Source organism: Takifugu rubripes, chromosome 5, assembly GCF_901000725.2.
Source record: "Takifugu rubripes chromosome 5, fTakRub1.2, whole genome shotgun sequence".
Taxonomy (NCBI): domain Eukaryota; kingdom Metazoa; phylum Chordata; class Actinopteri; order Tetraodontiformes; family Tetraodontidae; genus Takifugu; species Takifugu rubripes.
Window position 1 is genome coordinate 5,258,420 of NC_042289.1, and position 21,914 is coordinate 5,280,333.

General features: G+C 48.7%; 3 protein-coding genes across 4 annotated transcripts in view; 2 read left to right on the forward strand and 1 right to left on the reverse strand.

The window, feature by feature from the left end:
• The window catches only part of LOC101072839 (alpha-1,6-mannosylglycoprotein 6-beta-N-acetylglucosaminyltransferase B), a 43,944-nt gene extending 36,139 nt beyond the window's left edge, over positions 1 to 7,805 (reverse strand). Inside the window, exons 1-2 of one of the 2 annotated variants that reach the window (XM_029836556.1) lie at positions 7,278 to 7,805; positions 6,259 to 6,371 (exon numbers count right to left, since the gene is read on the reverse strand). In XM_029836556.1, the coding sequence (XP_029692416.1) occupies positions 6,259 to 6,371; positions 7,278 to 7,345 (181 nt within the window). In that variant the 5' untranslated portion in view covers positions 7,346 to 7,805. The remainder of the gene's footprint in view (positions 1 to 6,258; positions 6,372 to 7,277) is intronic. The other variant, XM_011603835.2, reaches the window with a different exon arrangement.
• Positions 7,806 to 10,036: 2,231 nt separating this feature from the next.
• LOC101063277 (uncharacterized) lies at positions 10,037 to 12,218 on the forward strand. Its single transcript, XM_003964528.3, has 3 exons — positions 10,037 to 10,382; positions 11,006 to 11,314; positions 11,385 to 12,218. The coding sequence occupies exons 1-3, from the start codon at positions 10,298 to 10,300 to the stop codon at positions 11,741 to 11,743; spliced, it is 753 nt and encodes a 250-aa protein (XP_003964577.1). The 5' UTR covers positions 10,037 to 10,297; the 3' UTR covers positions 11,744 to 12,218.
• Positions 12,219 to 19,717: 7,499 nt separating this feature from the next.
• Positions 19,718 to 20,731, forward strand: rasd4 (rasd family member 4). The gene has a single exon (XM_003964495.3). The coding sequence runs from the start codon at positions 19,758 to 19,760 to the stop codon at positions 20,376 to 20,378; it is 621 nt and encodes a 206-aa protein (XP_003964544.2). The 5' UTR covers positions 19,718 to 19,757; the 3' UTR covers positions 20,379 to 20,731.
• Positions 20,732 to 21,914: the final 1,183 nt, after the last annotated feature.

The window sequence follows — 21,914 nt, forward strand, 5'->3', positions numbered from 1 at the left end:
CATGTTCAATACCCTTTGATGTCTGCACTTGGGGGCCTCTGGACGGACGGATGGATGGATGGATGGATGGATGGATGGATGGATGGATGGATGGATGGATGGATGGATGGATGGATGGATCTAAACTTCCATCCCAGGGTCTGGATGCGTCAGGTCTGTGGGTTGTCTGATCACATAATTAGTTCCTGTTTCTATTGTTTGCTCACTTCCTTCTCTCTCTTCCTCTCACCTATCTGATTAATATCTGCGTATCCCCCCGCCCCACTGTGTAAATTTGCTGTGCTTTCCTTCCCCCTGCAGCCTGACAGACACTCTGATCTCTGCCTGCGTTTACAACCCTGATTTTAATGATCAGGACTGATTATCTGTGCGCTCAGCCGTTGCCTGGATTAAAAGCCCCCGTCAGATCTCACACTCCCGATAGATTTAAGACATCAGATAGCGTTTCATTACATAGTTGCACCATCCTGCAGTATGACCCTGAAAATCTGTCAAACACACGAACTCATATTGTTGTTGTTTTTTGCTTTTGTTTTTGAAAAAAGGAAGTATAAGCTACAGTACTTCAATATGGACGTGTATTCTGGCATGCATGCAGGCGAGGAGCTGCAAAGGATGTACCAGCAGAGACGTGAATCCAAGAGAGCAGGGGAACGTTGTTCCAGGCGCCCAGCCACCCCCGCAACGCACTAAGCTGAAGACAATCGTGCAAAGTGCCAAAACACACGGTAAAATGAACTGATGCAAGAAAGATGCAACGGCACTCGAACTTTACATGTGCAGCAAAATGAACCCAGGCCAGATCGTTTTCATGCACACTGGTGCTCGGGGAGGAGGCCTGGCGGCTGAACTAAAGCAGCCGGCGATGCGGACACAGATAAGGTAATCATGTCTGCTTAGGCATCTCAGGGGGAACCACGCCCCAGCAGGTATTCTGGAATAAATCTTGGTGGGAGAAAATACAGCACGAGCTTGGGAGGACTGAAATGACGCCCGTTGACACTCGCTAACTCATTCAGCAGCCTCACTGATGATGGCAGTGGAGCTGATTTATGGGGGACCGATGTCGCCTTCCCGTCGGCACAATCGAGAGCCAAATAAATAAATCTCTCCATCTCTCCCGTGGAGGGGGGAGGGAGGTTGAGGGGGTGGGGTCAAAGCTTTCCATCTTCATCTGTCACCAGAAGAAATTCACACTTTCCCTTCGGCCCTGCACAAACCCAACCTTTCCGTCCTGATTCAAATATTCATTACAGGGAAAGCTGATTGAAATGGAGTTTTTACCCCCCCCTTAAACCTCTGTCATTCAACCTAGCTGCAGTGCGCCCCCCCACTCCTACACCTCTTATTGGGCCCGACAGGCTGGAGAAAAGGAAAAACTATCACCTCTACGCTTCCTCCTTTTTTTTTCCAGCGTCTTCTTCCTCTTGCGTGGCATTGACGGACGCTAACCAAAGCCCCCCCCATCAAAAAACACTGGGCACTGCTGATCTGAGCTCTGGGAGCCAACACAAAGGTTGCGTACATGTTTGAAGAGAGTCAATCTGCAGTGTCTCGAGTGTCTCTTCATGAGAGCAGTTCTGCTTCTTCAGACAGACAAATGCATAAAAGAAAAAAGCAGCTCGTCATCCACGACACCTCCCGCTCCTGAGACTCTACCGGGCCCAACGGTTCTACAAATATCTGGAGCCTGACTCACACCATGAGGGGAAATTGGTGTTTATTTATGTAGATGAGTCTGGTGTGTGTGTGTTCTTTCCTCACCTGCCTGGAGTCTGACTGTCTCCGCCCCCTTCCTTCTTTATATAACTCCATTTCTGCCTCCTTCTCTGCTGTCAGTGGCCCAGTGTTGTTTCCTCGTGTCGCTTTCTACCATGTTTAATAAACGTCTGTTTCATCTCTTCGCCATCAGCTCGCTTTGCTGGTTGGTGCAGAACCAAAGGCGCTGGTGTGGAGCAGGAAAAGGACCAGTTGGACTGCTTTGAGTTTGTTTTTCCTATACATTCCTGTAGTAGCTCCACCAGCTACAGCACCTCAGCTCTTTCCTGGATCTAAACATCAATAGCATCTCCCACAGCTGCCAGAAAGGGCCTCTTCTGGCCAGGCCATCCTTCCTCAGCTGCAGCTTCACTGGGCCACACGGGGTCCCTCAAGGCTCCATCTTGGGCTCCAGCTCATTTTCTTTACCATGCTGCCTTTAAGGTCTATTTTTCTGTGAGATATATGTTTTAAAATCAATTTTCTACAAAGATGTGCATAAAAATGTGCCTTGAAAATATGCCTGTGCTGTCAGCCACTCGGAAATTCAAAGGACTCCATGTTGCCCCCCACCCCCACCCCCATCTATTGTAACTACTAAACCCGGCTGATCTTGGTGCTGTTTCTGGCTCAGTCTTGTCCAACAATTGCTGTTAGCCTTGTTGACATCCGGTGTGTGATGTATGTGTCTGTCTGATGCTTGGTGAATATATGGGGGGGGGGGGGTTGTGAAACTGAATTTTGTCCTTGGGGACAGATAAAGAAATGTCTATAACGATTCCATTCAGCTGTCACCGAACAAGAATAAGATCAAGTGAAGAATATATTTGCACATTTTGGACCAAATTTTATATACTGGTCTGGACTAGAACTCTCCACACGGGCTCCAGAGAGTCCAGAACAGCCGCTCCTCTACTAACTATGGAGCTTTGATGGTTTTGAATGAATTAGCACTTCCTGTTCGGACAGTGACATCGGCCAATCAGATGGCAGAGATATTGTCTCCAACACAGTCTTGTACTTGGTGGCCTTTTTCTAGGTTCATCTGAACATGACCACTTGAGGGGGAGAGGAGAGGAGAGGAGAGGGAGAGGGAGAGGAGAGGAGAGGAGAGGAGAGGAGAGGAGAGGAGAGGAGAGGAGAGGAGAGGAGAGGAGAGGAGAGGAGAGGGAGAGGGAGAGGGAGAGGAGGGGAAGGGAGGGGAGGGGAGGGGAGAGGGAGAGGAGAGGAGAGGAGAGGAGAGGAGAGGAGAGGAGAGGAGAGGAGAGGGAGAGGAGAGGAGAGGAGGGGAGAAGAGAGGGAGAGGAGAGGAGAGGAGAGGAGAGGAGAGGAGAGGAGAGGAGAGGAGATGGTGCTCTTAGGTAAGTCGTGTACGTATTAGATGTAAAACTGCTTTTCCCAGACGACAGTTTAATCCAGTGAGCCCAGCCTTGTTTTCCACCAACGCACCTTCTGTCACGAACGTCTTTTCTAATTCCTGCGAGAGGCCGGCCGCCGCTGTGAGGACCATAATGCAGCTGTTGTCATCTGCACCCCGAGCAGAACAACAATCGAGCGTCTCCTGTCGTACCTGCCTGGTGGCAGCTCGCTGCTGTTCCTCTGCAGGTGACGCCAGACACTCAGCGCCTCGCTCCTTCAGCTCCTGGATCCGGCCGCCGTGCCGCCCTCTTGTTCCTGCTGCAACACTTCATCAGGCAGGATGACGCGATATTTATCGGCCTTTTTTTCCCCCTTTTGTTGTTCATATAAAACAGATTCCTGCATTCCCTCCGCCTGGAGTGACCGCCGCCCAGCACGCCCGGCGCATTGTCAGGCCGGACCGATTTTCATGCATCGACAACTGAAAACTGCTGAGGCGGGAAATAATAATGACAAAAGACCTCTGTGGAAGCATCTGGTGTGAATGCAAACACGAGGGCGGCTGCACACCTGATGCTGCTCACTGGGGGACTCGAGGTGTGTTGTTGTTATTTCTATAATGTTTGTCACACACACACGCACGCACGCACACACAGACACACACACACATACACACACACATCCTCGTATCACTATCCTGATGTGGACCTTCATAGATGTGAGACATCCTTAGCTCCTTAGTCAAACCCAACTAACCCCCTAATTATCCCAACTAAACCCCTTCATCCTAACCTCAATCCAATTCTAACTTCAAATTTAAAACCATGCCTTAACCCTCAAACAGCCCTTTGAAGTTGTGAGGACCAGGAAAAAGGGACCCACTTGGCCAAAATGTCCTCATTTTGTAAATGGAAAGAGTGTCTTGGTGCTCAATAGACACAAACACACACACACACACACACACACACACACACACACACACTTATATATACATATGATGCTCAAAATCCCCCGTAATGGCGTTCAAGGACCAGAACACAGAAAACATTAACATACTCAGGCCGGGTTAAAACATGAAAGCATCGGAGGTCCCTGTTCCCTCTTTGTTGCAAAGCTGCATTAAGGCCTCAGAGTGAAAGGACATGCTGTGGAGGTGGTCTTCAAAGAGCTTGTTAGAAAGCTACGGTGCACCTCTGGAGCCTTTAAGATATCTCGGATCAAATGCCTCCGCCTTTCATGCTCCCCCACTCTGATAGGAGCCGTCTCCCTCTGGTCTCCCCTTACCTCTTTCTCACATCATTAGCTTCCTGTACCTTCTGAGAGACATAATGAAAGAAATGCATGCATTTTAAATCAGGGGCGAGGGAGAGAGCGTGCCAGGAAAAGAGCGCAGCACTTTTGCTCACGGTAATTTTAGGGGCATCGATCATAAACTTGAGTCGGGTGTGAGTAGGGCTGGACAGAAAAACCTTAATTGCCCATTTTTCTTCTCAACCTTTCCCCTCCACTCTTCTCAGGCTCAGCCAGGATGTTGCGTTGACGGCGTGGCTGCAGACGAACACGTCCTGCACGTTCATTTCTAGCACGCTAACACTCGCGTAGCTAATCCCCATTCCCAAACACGCACAAACACATGGGCACAAATGGGGGGGTTTGCATTCCCCTGCTGGTCTGTTAGACTAAGGTGTGTTTAATGAGCTTGAGGCCTGATGCCGTCCCTTGGCTGCAGCAGCTGAGCAGCTAGTTAATAAGCTAGCTCCTCTTTCTTCCACCGGCATCACTTTATCTGGTCTTCATGCTGCTACACTGTTTCATGAATGTAATCTCTGTGAAATTGCCTCTCATGGGCATAATTGGTGTTGGTTCACTTCATCAACACAATGGATGCCAGCCCATCTTTCAGCATATTCAAATTTAAAAATAAATAAATAAAAAACCTGTTGAGAAGCTGTTCACTGACTGGAGGGGAGGTTATTATCGCCCTCTCGATCTCAACAGCTACAAACACAAACTGGTGTCCTCGGATGGGTCGGGAGAGGCTCCTATTGGCCTCCTCCCGCGCCAGCTGGTGCCCATCGCGGTGGATGACACGCGCGGGATCAACGCAGGCGCCAGATGGGGGCAAAAAAAGGTGAGAGGCAACAGTCCAAAAGCTAACAGAGATCCACCCAATTGCTTTCTGCTGCAGCGTCTTAGATGTGCAGGCACCATCCCAAGGTGCTCAGGAAGATAGTGTGGTTCTGAACCCATTAGGCGTCCCTGGCACGGGTTGGACTTGCAATGCTAATGTTAGCTAGCCACGTCTCTGAAATCATCTGGAAAAATAAGCTGACAAACAGCTGTTAGATGTGGAAACTTACTTAACCATTGAAACTCTCCCCTCAGCGCCTTGATTCTACACCTTTAGGTTCCTGGAGCTTTATCCCCTCCCTAGTTTGGAGCCACTTGATTTCAAACGTTCAGAAAGCCGCAGCCAGACTTTCAGAAGAGACGATTTAAGGTCGCTGTGAAGCTGACGCATTACAGTTGTACGTCATTTATCCTCAGCCCTGCCGGCCGCCGGGATCGGTCCCGTGCAGGCGTCGCATGGAGCGTTTCCCCACCAGCTGACCTCGAATTTCAGGGGAGTTTCACAGTAAGTGCTGAATTCTAAATGGACGATTACACGCGGCGTAATGGGAGCTTGTGCGCCGAAGCAGAACCTCCCTTTGTCTGCAAAATGACCCTCTTCCAGTTACGGCGTCGCTTTGAGACGACGGCCTCGTTCCTCTAATGTCCCGGCTGCTTGTTTCATGCTACAAAAGACGTCCTCAAAATGTAGGTTGAGGGAAGATTTTCGCCACAGAATCTTTCAAACAGAAGAAGGCAAGAAAAAAGGGCGCCACGCGCACCGGGGCGGGACGGGCAGGAACAACGGATGCAGGTCAAAGAGGGCACGTGAGGTGGAAGTAGCTAATGCAGGAAAAGATGGGGAGAGCGAGATGGAGGTGTAGTGAGCAGAGGACCCCCTGATGGACCCCTGATGAGCAGAGTGTGCAGATCTGTCAGCCCGCTGGTAGCAATCAAGGGAGCCTCGCTGAGCCCCCAGCAGGGGGGCCAGCCTTGTCATTATGGGCGCAGGGCACAGCCGGAGCAACTTACCTTCGGCTCGAACGGTGAAGGGGGGGTCGCCGGGCCTCTTGGCGGAGAACTGACCCCCGAGAGAGGTCATTAGAAAGCAGAGGCTGAAGAAACCGATCCCCACCACAAAGATCCTGCAGAAACAGACACGGGGTGTCGCGTTAACTCGAGCGGAACAGAGCAAAGCTCCCGTTTTGGGGTTTGTTTTCCCTGAAGCAAAAGAAACACCGGAGCATGTCGGCTGGAACGAGCCTGTACAGGGACGGGCTGGGCGCTCCGCGAGCTAACGTCCGACAGGGAACGCACTAACGTCCGGGCAGATGGCGGATGCGTGTTGAGCGGGAGGAACAACAAAAAAGACAAATTTGGAGGGTTTAGCCTGAAAACGTGTTTGTCTGCACGCTCCAAGAGTCACGCTGGGGGAAACACACCACGGCTCGCCTTTCAGCTCAGCAGCAGGCAGGTGAGCAGCAGAGGCTCAGAAACTAGGACCTGGTGTCTGAACAACTGCACCGTGGTTGGACCACAACTGGTTCTGAGGTCCTCGCTGGTGTGTTCAGATCCTGTCTGCAGTGACACCTGGGCAAGCTGCTGGGAACGTGGAGAAAATGGGCAAAATGTCACGCAGGAGTCTCCCTCTGGTCACACTGAAACTTTGACAGGGCTGAAACTGGCAAAGCTACGCGGTAAAATCAAGACAAACAGCGGAAGGACACGCGGGTGAGCAGGTCATAGCGCAGCAAACCGCCTCCCAGCCTGTTTTATTGCTACTGCGGACGAATCGTTCCTGGATATTTCCGGGTGTCTAACGAGGCTCCGTTTGTCTTCGTTCTTCTGGAGCAGCAGATGGGAAACTTTGCGCTGCGCACAGCGGGGAGCCAGTTGTTCCAGGTGATTAAAATACAAACCTGAATTAACTGACGCGGACGCACGACCCAGTTTGGGTTTGGTTCCGCAGTTTCTAGCGATTTCACAGCTGCTGGTGTTGAAATGAAGGCGAGGAAGGGGCGAAAGGGGGGAAGGAAAGGGTGTGTTTTTACCTGAACGGCTTGAAAGTGAGGAGGCATCTTCTAACCATCATGGAAAGGTCGCCGCTGTTCGCGATCATTGCGCGCGCACGGGTCTCCTCGGCATTTTTGCCGGTCTGCGTGGCGTGAGGTTTTCAAAGAGACAACTTTTCACCCGGGAGTCCGCTGTTGGTGTCAGACCCCGACGGAAACGGGGAAACTTCTGTGCTCGACAGCTGCCTGCGCAACTTCCTCCAGAGGCTCCACCGCGGGAGGGGATCGGCAGTCGCCGGTTCGGGGTTTGGGGATTTAAAAAAAAAAACAACCCAAAACTGTAGACCCAAAAGAAAGAAAGAAGAAAAGACAGCGATTTTTAATCACCGTCCATGAGTGGATCTCCCGACAACTCCTGTGAGTGCGCTGTAATCCGGCTCCGATGTGCAGGATCAGAAGAATCTCCTGAAAACTGGCCAACCTTCTCCTCCTTTCAGCGTCAGATCCCTCTCTCTCTCCCCGCGCCTCGGTGAGCAGCAGCGCCGCCTAGAGGTGCCTTTTCAGGCTGCTCAAACCAAAGTTCATGAAAATAAAATAAAATAAAATAAAACTGTCTACAAGTAGAGAGGTCTATTCAATCCTTATTATTATATAGTTTGTTAGGACAATGTTCATGTCTCAAAACATACATAAATTAAGGATAAATGAATTTAAAGTCATTATGATATCAACTAGTATTTATGACAGTGTTATAAATTTATTACTGGGCTTTATTGGATTTTATTCTATCTATTTTTCTCCCTCGTAACAACTCAAAGAGTTCAGCACCGCGGACAGCTCCGGCAGGCTGCTGCAGCTCAGCAGCGACCCCAAACGGGCTGAGGGGGAACTACACCTCCAGCCAGCCAGAGACTCTGCAGGCTGCCCTGCAGGGAGAAGCTCGGCATGAAAAGACACGGGTTCCTTTTGTGGGAATTTGTGTCACAATCTAAATTCTCAAATGTGCAACCAGTCCAGGAAAAAAAATCTTTTTCTTTTCTTTTTTTAAACATTGTCCAGAGCATGCAGCATGTGTGCCAAAACAGACAGAAACGGTTCAGAATGTGGGCTGGTGGGAGAGGTAAACCTTTTCTTTCTTATGCACCTTGTTTACTCTTTGAAAATACATTATCTTACACACAGTTCAATGATTAGAGTCTCACTGATTAAGAATTTGTTGTTGATCAGTTTCCTCTGTTTTCACTGAGATTTTGAGCAATAAAACGGAGATTTTACCTTCGATTCAAACTGCTGTTTTATAGAAAAGTTGAGTAGTGAATGACTAAAAACATCATCAACACTCACATCTAGCACTGGCTTACAGGACAGCAACTTCTGTCGCCGTGGCAACCTTTTCACGGTGTATTTTCTAAGTCAGCTGTTAAACTATGCACATCATGCACCACTTCTCTCAATATCCCCAAAAATGATCACAAAAGTAAATAAACTGATTTCATTTGTAGTGCGTCCTCGTTTTACTTTGGGGAATATTGGAGCAAATCAGAAAAGGAATCTTAAAGACAGAATTTCAGCCCCGCCTGGTTTTTCTTACTGCGGCAAAAGTGCAAACCAAGTGAAATTGCTCCTAAAACAACGACTACAGGATGTTGTTTGTAATCACTTAGAGTCTCCTTAAGTGTAATCAGAGAAAAGCTTTTGGTTCATTTTCATATGGGGGCAAACAGAATACTCTGCTCAAGTGGTTGGAAATTCAATTTAGCCCCAACTCGAGATGTTTGCGTTGTTTCCTTTTAATGAAGAAAATGTCTGAAAATGGCAAGAAAGCAAATGAATAACGCGCATCAGTGCTTGTAAGGAGAAAACAATAAAGGGGCCGCGGTTTCAGTATTGACATTAAATGAGTCTGCTTGCATTGGCTTCACAGCTAATGCTTTAAATGTCATCATAATTCATCTGTGGCCCGGCTTAGAAGGGCCCGCACTGTTGCTCCACTGAAACATTCATGCAGCTGTCCTGAAAATTAATCACATTATGATGTGATTAACGTGACAAAATATAAATGGAGCCACACATGCAACCGTGAGTAGCTGCTTGACAGCCGGTATTAGTGTATGTTGCCATTGCAGCAGTAGCAGCGGTGTGGCTATCGACTGGAATATTGTACCGGGAGGAAAAAGGTCAAATCAATGCTAACTGATATTCCAGCACCTTTAATTGGGCCTCTTATTGTCGTTTTGAAAACAAGTCAAGACGAAACACGATCTCATATAAGGATCATCAACACTTCATGTCAATATTTCGCAAAGATGGGATATTCTGATTGTGAGGTATGTGCAGTGCCATCACCTGTCCACTAGGTGTCCTCAGCGCTCAACCTCTGCCTGATGGGTCTGCAGCCGCTTCTGTTACCTGCTGTAAGATCACTTAAATAAATGACTGTCAGCACTTTCCTGCTGGGAATTAATAATTACTCTCTGTGTTTGCTTTGCCGGATACACTTTCTTTGTTAAGTGATTCATTTAAAACGGTCTGAATGCTCTGTTTATTTACCTAAATGTTGCTGGCTAAACCCACCTAAATAATGCATAGAAGCAAAAGTATCAGTGTAAAGCACATGAAGGATAAATATCACATCTGGCCGTTTCTGGTTGGCAGAAGCAGATTTATTGTTGGCTTTGGTGTCATGACTTCCACCTTTTCTCGTAATACTGGGACAACCGGTGAGTGAAACACTTGGGAGGACAGTTTGTTCAGCCTGTTGGCGTGCATGGACTCGCTGCCAGTCAGCAAGAAGACGGGAACTGTTGGACGGGAACTCGACAAACTAGAATATCTCCGCTCACCCTTGCGTTTTTTGCGCGTATCCATTCCGGGGCATGTTAAATCTTGTTCCGAAAGCCTGGCAGCACGCTCTGAGGTTTTTCCAGAACCTCAGCCGTGCAGGTGGTTTCTGTGTGAGTGCACAGCAGAGCAGCGGCGTGAGCAGCGAGCAGCTCTCTCTCTATCCACTACTGTGACTCTTCATTCATCTGGACCTGATCTCCACACAGATCTGTGACATGGGCTCCTGGTCCGGCATGAGGAGGCCGAATCTTATCAGCTGGCTCACAGTCGCCTGGTTCTGTTCAGCGGTCCTCGCTGCTGGTGAGACTTTCTAACTTTTATTGAAGAAGAGAGGACTTCTCAGGGTTTTCTCTGCATTTACTGTATTTAGAATAAAGAATAAAGACCGGAAGCACGTAGACTGAGCAGAGGAATGCGCGCAGGTTTTGACCCATCCCAGAAACCAGCACTCCTCTTCCTGCATCTCTAGTTTGCCCTTAATTAGGGGCCTTATTTAGGATTATTATTTAGGAAAACTGCTATAAATGGACAGTTTAAAAACCACATTGGGGGTTGAATGATAGATATAAGCTGTGATCGTGGGCATCGGATGTGATAACGACCTTGCAGAACACGCATGAGCAGTATTTGCACTTACTTTCATGACCGCACTTAAAGAATGTTGTTGAATATCAGTTTTAGGCCCATTTATTCCCAGTTATTGTTTATGTCAAGATCATTTCATGCGTTCTATAAATAAAGAACGTGCAAACCTCTGACTCTAACCCAGTTTAAGTTAACAACTAAACCATTTATTGTAGGCAAAAACCTTTTTAAAAGCACCGAATTTTAATCAAACTGCTTATCAAACATGATTAACGATGCTCTGTACTTCTGATAGTCTGGGTCCGGGTTATAAGCCTTGTTCTCCCTCTCGGTTCCAGTGGGGGGCGCTGTGGAGCTGCGGACGGTGCCGCAGGTGCTGAGGTCGCGGTGCGGCGACAACGTGACACTGACGTGCGAGGCCACCGGTCCCCCCCAGATGGATATCAAACGGTTCTCTTGGTTGTTTAAAAATAAAACCTGTCATTACAACGACTCCAGCCCCTGGTGTGAGAGTGCAGAGGAGCCCCCCCGCCGCAGCCTCGCTCTGACTCTGGTCAGCGTGATGCCGGTCGACCAGGGCGAATACATGTGCAAGCTTCACTCTAACATGGGAGTAGCTCACAACCGAAGTGTGGTCACAGTGCAAGGTGAGCACATCTGGGTCCTTTCTGACCTCTGACCTCGTCCCGCCAAATTAAAAGTGACGAATCGTTACAGAGTGCTTCGGGTCAGTGGCCCCCTCCATCAACGAGACCCACGCCAGCTGCTGCTTCAGCGGCGTTTACCCCGCCGGGGTGGTGCACTGGGTGAGAGAGGACGTCAACCTGACGGATTCGTCCCTCTGGCAGGACCAGCAGGACCTGGACGGACGGTACAACATCTGCAGCGTGGTGGGGGTCAAGAAGGAGACCACGGACAAGCCCTTCCAGTGCTCGCTATGGATCCCCTCTCGCCAGATGTACCTGGCCAGTAAAAACGTATCAGTGGGCGGAGGGCAGGAGCCATCGAGACGGGGGGCCACCCTGCAGGGGGTCCTGGTCGCATTAGAAATGGTGGTCCTGAAACTGGTGACATGAATATCACCAGTTTCAGGACCGTGAGAGGGGGACCGTGTCGCATTGCCAGATTTTGCATTCACTGTTCGTGCAGTTCACCCTGCAGACCAGAGGGGGCGGTGTTTGAACGCGGGAATGAAAAAAAGGGGCTTTTAAGCACAACAGAAATGTTTTAGGTCGACAGTCCGTACACAGTGACACGTAACAGTCACACAAACCACTTCGCCTTCAGAAACAATGCCGACCTTTTTTTTAAAATTTTGCATTGTGTTTTTTTTATCAATTGAATGCTCACTGTTCCGCTAAAATCAATATGTATGTAAAGATAATTCTCTCTCTTTCTCTCTTTCTATCTCTCTCTCTTTCTCCAGTTAGGGTTAAATAAATCACAATAGCGTGACTATAATCTGCAATAATCTGGGACATAGCAGAACACACTATTGTTCCACGGTGTTTTTACTAAAAACTAAAATAAAGTGTTATTTTCTCGTTTGGTTCTTATTGAGCTGCTTAAGTGAGACGTATAAACAACCTTCATGAAGGTCTGACAGCACTGGGGGCTGCTGGAGTGGCAGTGAAGAGCCACCCTGACCCGGGGAGACCCCCCCCGAGCCCAGATACGAGCCGCGGAAGAGTTACTCGGGACGGAACGCTGATGTGGGATCTATTTGCTTGAGCGGAGCGTCAACAAAATCGATCCACCGCAGATGAAGCGACAGTCAAGGAGGCGGGAAATCAATTCAGTAGATGAATGTGGGAGAGCAGCGTGCACGTGAGTGTGTTTATACAAGCCCGGTATTCAACACATCAACCCCTCTATTATCACCTGGCTGCGTGCATTAGTAGGGGTATAGAATGTTTAACCCTTGGAGGTACCTGCAGTCAGTGATATCAAACATGCACAGAGCTAGCATGCTAGTCAGCTAACCAACTACCACGTTGTATTTTTACTCTTAGCAAGTGAGATAAAACGTAGCGAGAAGAAATTTCCCAAATCAGGAAGCCAGGACAAGAACTAAGGAAAAGAATTTGTTATCGTCTTTTGATGGTGGGGGGGGGGGGGGGGGGGGGGCTGAACACACGGAGAGGGCTGACTAGTGCCGCCAGCTGGTGGTTTTGTTTGACTTGTTTGAGGTGCAGCACTGAGCCATCACGATTAAGGGAATTCCTTTTCCATCACAACTGCATTAAGGTGGAGCCGGTATATCTTGGCTCAGTGCCTGTTGTAGCAGGGGATTAAACCAATGCCCTTCTCCACCACCGTGTCACCATAAGACTAACTTTCAGTTTGCTTCACCAAAACAAGGCACGCTGATCAAAGAGATGTGAAAAGTTTCCTCCTCTGCATATTCAAAGCAGCAGTTTCTTTCCCGCTGGTCTTTCTCATCCCTCTGCTTCCTGTTTCCCCGGACGAGTCGAACACAAACAACCATAAATGTAGATCTGTGGGAGGAAGTAGCAGGGGGGAACCCAGGGCCCTGGTCCAGACAGGATTCGAACCCAACACCTTCTTGCTGTGAGGTGAGAGTGCTGACTCCAGCAATGTGGAATACTGTATACCAATAATCAAACTGCCTAGTTTCAGCACCCCAACCCCCAACCCTTCATGGTTTCTTATATTCAATACCAGGCCAGCACACATAATAATGCTGTTGGGAGAAACACAACAGGGCTAAATCAAGGTTCACCTTGACTGAAGAATCGTTGCCATGGTGAAGTTGCTGAAGCCTCGATGGCAACACTTTTTTTCCCCTTTTTTGTATTTAATTAAAGATAAGCAGTCTCTCAAAGGCGCTCGGCGAAGAGCAGCTCTCTCATGGAAACATTAACAAGCGATGGTTTTAATCGATCCGATTTTGCACATAAAAAAAAAGAAGCTGAACCGAAGCAGGAGCCTCACGCATTCACTCCGATTTAGATGTAAACACGCCGCCCTGACGGCTCTGCAGCTCCGCAGACCCTGGCTGCTGACATGACACAAAAGGATAAATGACATCATCAAAGAGCGCGTGAACCCAGACCCGAGTTCACGGCTCCTCCTGGTCTCGTTCCCACGTGAATGGAAGGTGCGTTCTGAGAAAACTGCAAGTACCTGTGCTGGAGCGGCCACCTCTGAACCTGTGCACCAGCCTCTTCTCCTCCTGCATATATTTATATTCACACATTGATAGAGCCTCTTCAAATAAAGACACCTTTGCTTTCAAAAGAACAGTTCTGAGAGAGAGAGAGAGAGAGAGAGAGAGATGAATACAGACCAAAAAATACAGATTGGCAGCCGCTAACAGCTAGTAATCGTCAGCAAAATTCAGCTGACACCAAAAGAGTTTTCACGGACACCCGTGACTTCCAAAGAAACTCAAGTGAACCCGACGAAAAAGCGACAAAAGTTAGCCAAAGTGGACCTCCTGCAGGAGGGGAGCCGCCACAGCAGCTAACGCCTTTCCAAGTTACATAAGACTCCAATTATTTTATGTAACGAGCCCCCTCCTCCGGTGTCTGACCACTGACGGCTCCTCTGCCTTCAGATCCTGAGCTCCAAACACCTGCTAATGAGAGCCCGGCCTGGAGCGCACGGATACAGAAAAAGAAATGCTAATGTGCACGTAGCGCATATTACCGCTGCTGCTAAACGCCATTGCTTTACATTTCTGTGTACACTGTAGGTGTGAAGATGTCGTAGGCGTAAAGATGTTCAGCTCCGTCTTGGTTGTAAAGCAGAGGGAAATGAACCGTTGCCAAGGTGTCAAGAGACCAAAACCACTTTATCATGAAGCGAGCTGGAGACATAATGAGTGAAAAAGAAACTTTCCCTTGAGCAACACGCAGAAATCCAGATGTGCTGGACCCAGAAGAGCGTCGGCACGCCCCCGATGGCGGAGCTAGCTGCATTACACAGTCAAACAAAGCTGCTGGTCATGTGTTCGAGCCCAAACAGGGGAGCCGGCCGCCGTTCACGCTACCTGAGGCGCCTTCTCCTCAGAGAGCGAGCGCGGCGTCCTTGCGTCGGGGGCGTTTGGAGACAATTTTAACCATTTGCTGCCGTTATGTTTCAGCCTCCACAGCTGTTTTCCTTCCTTCCTCCTGCGGAGTTCAAGAATTCAACGGTTAAACTTTCCAATTAAGTAGAATTTGATGTCTTATTTTCAGAGATGGTTCCTGTTACCTGAGGGCCTTTTAATTAACGGCAGCGCACCGCTGTGGGTGTTGAACGTGCATGTTCAATGGGGGAGTGTGATGAAGACGTGTAGAATAATCAATCATCGGCGTAAAACTTCACCGATGGAGCAGGAGGGCCTGTCGGGGAACTGGACCCAGCACAGCAGATCAATATTATTTATTAATGCAAACACACACAGGACACCAGGCAGCATCCATACAGAATGAGCATTTACATAAACTACTATTCCCTCTTTTTTTGGAGAAATTCTATAATAGTTTGAGACAAAAAAAATCCCTTTGGGCACATTCATGGAAATTTCATCAAGGTCGTTGAGCGCCTGCAGGCATCTCCTCTGCTCGGGGACGGTCTTCAGAGCTTCGGTGGACGTTCACAGCATCAGATCCGAGGACTCCTCCGCCTCCCTTTATCTCACACGCAGCCACATGTGGATCGCTCAGAAAAGTGGCAATGAGGAAACCGTTAGCCTCGGCGGCTAGAAGAGCGCAACCTTTTGCCCGGGAAGGTGATGAATGACGCAGAGGGCTTCACTTCAAGCAGAGGGAGTTGGGTTCTAATGTTGAACAGCCTGGAGTCAGAAACTCTTTCCTGAGGGGGCGGGTCTTGACCTCAGAAAGGCACATTATAGACGCACAGACCTGCAAAAAAAAAAAAAAAAGACAACACAAATTATCCTCATTAGCATTAGCTGCTTCTTTTGATGCCTTTGTTCTCTGTTTCCTCCTTTTACGCAGAAAACGAAGATTTCCCTCAATAGAGGAGACGCAGAAGAGATTTAGAGTCTCTCCCTGAAGCTCAGCAGGACCTGGCTAAGAAGAAAAACAACCTAATCCGAGGGGGACTTTAGCATCACCTCACCTTCCTGACGGATCGAAGGGTAAACCAGAGCTCCATGGCGTTAATTTGAGAAGAATCAACAGACACTGAAGAAATATGAAATGGTACAGAGGGACCTGAAGGACTCCCAGTAGAGTATCGGCGTGTCTGTCAGAGCTCCTAAATGTGAGCCTTTAAAATTCAAAAGCTCAAATAAATACATCAGCATCCTCCCACTTTATACAGCTAAACTGCTTCACGTGCATTTTAGCTACCTGACGCTCCATCTGGGGCTATGAGAATGCATTTTCTTCTAATGATCTGATATTATAGCTTGTGGCTAACACCAGAACGTTCTTAAACCTTATACTAATTAATCCCAAATTGGTCTGAGATGGCAGATAAGATTAAATGAGTAAGACATTTCGAGCATTCTATTTGAAGTCCATATTTGGGACAAAGTGCACGTAAATGCACCGGTTATTTCTCCTCCAAGCACGGAGGAAAATGGAGATTTCCACAGGAACTTTTTTATGACGGAGGGAGACGAAATCATAAACCTGAGTCATAATTCACATGAACTGTGCTGTTGGACTCAGACATCACAGATGCCCCCGGAGGCGTTTGATCCGGGGCTATTGTTATGAGTCACTGTGGGCAATAATCGCCGGGATTCTGGATTCCAGCTGTCGCAGAAGCAAACAGTGGTCGCTTCAGAGGGACCGGGTTCAGGGGAGGGAGGGAGTGAGGGAGTGAGGGAGGGAGGAAGGGAGAGAGGGAAGGAGGGAGGGAGGGAAGAATGGAGGAGGGAGGGAGGGAAGGAGGGAGGGAAGGAGGGAGTGAGGGAGTGAGGGAGGGAGGGAGGGAGGGAGTGAGGGAGGGAAGGAGGGAGGGGTTTATTCATCCATAGGAGACATTATGAAGTCACGGCAAGAACTGGTGGTCAGTGCATAGAATACATGCCAATATAATGTGTTAGGGTTAGGGTTAGGGGTATGTGTGTGTGTGTGTGTGTGTGTGTGTGTGTGTGTGTGTGTGTGTGTGTGTGTATGGGGGGTATGCAGCATGTCCTGCAGTGATTGGTGAGCAGTGATCAGATGGATCCAGGGACTTGTGAAGATGCGACGGAGGCGTCCTGTTCCCTCGAAGCTGTTGGCGTTCCCCATCCACCATCTCATGGAGCGGACCGAGGGTTCTCGGTTCGAGCCCCACTACGCACAAAACAGGCATGGTGTTGTGGTTGTTGGGGAAGGTGTCAGAACAACTTCAGATCACTGCTGAGGTACCTTTGAGCAACCCACAAATACTCACATAGGGCCCTGCGATGAACCGCCGACTCATCCGGGGGGGGGGGGGGCGCTGCCGTCGCCCATATGTGCACTAATAAAACCTGTTCCTCCCATCAGAACAGCATGTCCCAGAGCTGCTCCCCCTGCGGCCCGAACGTGCGCCGCTCGCCGCCCTGGACGCGCAGCCTTCGTGTTCGGAGGCCACAAAGCCGCCACATGAAAAGGGAGGATTAAGAGAGGGGGATTAGGAATGAACTGGTGTTATCGGGATCCTGTCAGGTTTCTGTCCCGTACTTCTTGTTGACGAGGACGCGGAGATCCGAGTCGCATCGTCAGTTTTCGGACATAATCAAGCAGTTACGTCAGCGGGCGGTGAACTTATAACCTAACAACCGTCACGTTAATGAGATTATTAATGAATGGCCCATCTGACTCCAGACTCTCTCTCCCAGCCCGGCTCACTGTTGTCTGTGATGACACAGGTCCCTTCTGTTTGCCTACAGATCATAATGTTTTAAACGCGGACACTCCCAGATGATATGGAACAGTTTGTTTTGGCGACTGACCTTGCGAGCGCAAACCTCCAGGTTCCGAGCGCGGAGTCATCGTGTTCCCCTGCGAGCTGAATAATAGCACGACTGTGTGACTTGTGGGCAGGGCCGGCAACAAGTGGAACAGCCCTGGTTCAAATATTGAACATTAACACGCGGTCGTAACTTGTTATTACTACTGTGTTGGTTTATCAAGCAGTTATGCAACGGAAACCATGAGCTCTTTAGGTCCAATAACCATGCAGGAGAGAGGTTATGGAACAGGCAACACATAGAAAGAGGAGAACAGGAACTTCTTTAAGCTGCCTGTGGAAGCAGAATCCCATAATGATCAATAATTCTTTGTATCATGACAAAGGAACAAACCAGTATTCATTTTTGTTCAAGGGTTACGGTGGAAAAACCTCTGAAATATAGAAAGAAAGGAGCTAAGAGGCTCTCAGTGCTGCTGTTCTTGATTCCAGCTTTACTTTTAACTCATGTCTTAATTGTTTTTGATATTTATGTCGTGCTTGTATTGGTCTGCATGATCGTAGCTTAGTAGCCCAATGGGTAGAGTTGAGGCGACCAAGACATGACCTTTGACCTTTCAGCGGTTCATTCTAAAGGGTCATTCCTTCAAAGTGTGATGGTCTACAGCTAAAATCAGTCATTTTATATCCGTTGTGCATCGTAGTGATGGAGGATCGGTCCTGAGCCGCTGCAGCCTCCGAGGGCCGACCTGCCCCGGATGGTCTGCTGGGGATCAAACCTGCGACCTCCTGGCTGCGAGGCAACGGCGCTGCAACCGTGTTTATGAATGCATTCGCGCCAAAAAGATCCTATAACTGAGATGTCCTGATCTAAAGCAACTCATAGTTTTCCTCTTTCACCAAATGAGAAATGACGCTAGCTGCAATGGTGGATTTCCAAACATGTCGATGATACGCTAAAACTTTTGTGCTGCTTGAGTTATTATTTCATAGCTTTGCTGCAACTATTTCTCTTATCTGCTCCAGGTTGTGTGAGGAGGAAAGGTCCCCAAGCCGCACAGTCTGTTTGACAGTCTGTTTCTTTGTGTTTGATCAAGTGATGAACTGGTGAGTTGAAGCCGAATTGCTCGGAGACTTTGGGCTTTCGGCTCAGAACGCTTGCAGAGAAAAGGGACGCCGAGGTCGCAAAGTTCGGAGCCGAGATGCTCTCGCAGACAGACAGACAGACAGACAAATACGGGAGAGAGCCTGAATATAAACTAAGGGCCATTAGCCTGCAATGAATCACCTGGAAATCTGACTGACAGGTAATGTGCTTTTAATTTGTCCAATTAGCCCCCCCACCGGGCTGAACCTCCACCAGTGGGACACTGAACCCATGTGTGGATTTCTCCTTTGACACCTCTGAGGTATCATAGCAACAAGTGACAAAGTCTCTGCATGGAGAACATTTCGCATTATAACAACCCCCACCTAATTTCCAGCATATGCCTCTGGGATGATGTGAAAACCAGTTCGGGGGGGTCATGAAGATGGTGATATTTCTCATTAGCCATTTTATTCAGTGCATCTCACATCTGCTGACATTCGAGATCCATTTGCAGACAGTCGGTGCTGCCTGTTCCCATCTTTGGTTCTGTCCTTGTTCGGCTGAAAGTGGCTCTGTTGAGGCGCCTCAGCGAGGACCCTTTTGTCTGGATATGAGCCGAGAGTGCAGATCTATACAGTCCAGACGTATGTCATAAACATAAACAACATAAACAACAAGATCCACTTCCATTAGCGGTCATTTATATGCATCAGACCTGGATCGTCAGTTCTTTGCTTCTTGAGCAAAATGTATTAATTATTTCTCTTCTTGGTCTATTTATTATTTATCAAGAATTATTCCCTTGTTTTTTTCCAACCTCCCTATTTCACCATCGCCACTTGACCTGACCTACACCCACGACCACGGGCAGCACATGAGGTTGCACAGATCCCAGAAAAGATCATTAGCCTAGTTTTTAGTCTCGTCTATTTGTGAGTGGCAGAGTGTGTGTGCGTGTGTGTGTGCGTGTGCGTGCGTGCGTGCGTGCGTGTGTGTGTGGGTGCGTTGGGGAGTGCCGTGCCCTGCTGATTGGCTGGGATAAGAGAGGGGCGGTTGCCGTGGGAGCATAAATGCAGCGATCTTGGAGAGGCGTGCGCGCCCATCATCAGCTGTGAGAGCGAGTCTTCAGACTGAGCGGCATGTCTTTCAAAGTGAAGGAGAAGACCGAGGTGCGGCTGGTGTTTCTGGGGGCGGCCGGGGTGGGCAAGACGGCCCTCATCCAGCGCTTCCTCAAAGACACCTTTGAGCCCAAGCACCGGCGCACGGTGGAGGAGCTCCACAGGAAGGAGTACGTGGTGGGGGGCGTCAAAGTCACCATCAGCATCATGGACACCAGCGGCAGCTACTCCTTCCCGGCCATGCGCAAGCTCTCCATCCAGAACAGCGACGCCTTCGCCCTGGTCTACGCCGTGGACGACCCCCAGTCACTGGAGGCGGTCAAAAGCCTGCGCGAGGAGATCCTGGAGGTCAAGGAAGACAAGTTCACGCCTATCCTGGTGATCGGCAACAAGATAGACCGCCAGAGCGAGCGGCAGCTGTCCAGCGAGGACGTGCTGTCCACGGTGGAGCTGGACTGGAACCACAGCTTCATGGAGTCGTCCGCCAAAGACAACATCAACGTGGTGGAGAGCTTCAGGGAGCTGCTGAGCCAGGCCAACCTGCCCAGCTGGCTCAGCCCGGCGCTCTGCCGGAGACGGGACACCGTGGAGGGCAGCCAGCAGCCCCGTCTGAACAAGAACAACAGCTGCAGCGTCTCATAGTGAGGCAGATGTTTCCTCAGATGAGGAGGAACTAAGAACACATGACCGTCCTCGCGCGGCAGGACGGCGCCATGACCAGAAGAGGCGAGAGATAAAGGTGCAGGTCAGCTGTGTTTAACACCAGCGGTAAAGCAGATGTGTGTGTCCTGAAGTCCTGATGCTTCTGGTTGGTGACATGTGCAATAACCACGAGTATTTGAGCGAACGTCTGTTTGCCGTTTTAACTTGGACTGTTTTGATGAAAATGTTTTTTGCCCATGATGAGAAATGCTTTGTTACCGTTGAAAACACTTTGATGACTGTTATTTTCCTGTACTTTACCAATAAAGATATTTCCCCCCCCCTTTGCCACACAACTGAGGTTATTTGTATTAAAATTATCGTAACAGAAGAATTTAAAACAAATTCCCACCAACCACAAATCTGTTAAAACTTCACTCCAATAAATTGTATTTTAAAAACTGAATAAAACTCAAATCTTAAAGAGACGAGTCTGTGTTATTTGCAAGGTAGTTTTAATTTCCTAGTTGAACATAAATATATGGTATAAATCCCACTTAGCCATACACCAGAATATGTAAACTAGCAATTTAAATGGCTGTTTGAAGGGTAAGAATTAGTTTTAATTGAGGGTTAAAACCTGATTTAGCTAAAAGATCAGTATGTATACAAGACCTCACAATGATAGATGAACAACTGTGTTTTCCACATAGAAGTTAGTGAGGACCAGCATCCAGCATCGGGTTAGATTAAGGCATCTTGTTGTGATTGATGTTTAGGTTTAGCGGCTGGGAAATGCATTATGTCGAGTCCTCACAAAGATAGGAAAAACATGGAACATGGAAGAGACTATTTCATTGATTTGTACTGCCCTCTAGTGGTGGGTTCTGTCAGCGCCTGACGGCCTGTAAAAAGCAACTGCAAATTAATTCATACAAAATGTATTAAATGTTATAACACTACCTGGCTTTGTTAGATGCAAACTACTATTATAAAGTCATCAAAACCAGGTTATAGTGGTCCTTCCATTGCTCAGAGGGTGATTGTGAAGATTGTGGATCTGCATATGCGAGATGCTGCAGAGTGTACAGACCACCTGTGTTTCCAGCACCTTTCAACAGTTACAGTTACGCCTTTTCACCGCGGACTTTCAAAAAAGCCCCACGCGAGAGAGAAAAAGGTTTTCATTCCTCTTTTTGTGAAAGGTTTGGAGAAAAGGTGCATTGTTTCGACAGAACCAGGAGGAGGAAGTGACCTGTGATTAGTAGCCGTCTGCTTCCTCTTTGCGTCCCGTTGAAACCGTCAGAAGCTCTCAGCTCCTGACACTCTGCCTCCGGAGAGGAGCCTCCGACCTTGCGGACAGGAGCCCAGTCGCCCTGGAGGGTCCGCGCCCGGCTGACCTTGCTCCTGCTGGATGGACAGCTTGGGTTGTCTCTGCTCCTTCACTTGGTCAAAGCTCCTCAGTGTGGTTACAAGTCCTGAGAAGTTCTGAACGAGTACAGGATCTCCGACGGTAACCTCAGCAGACGCTAACAT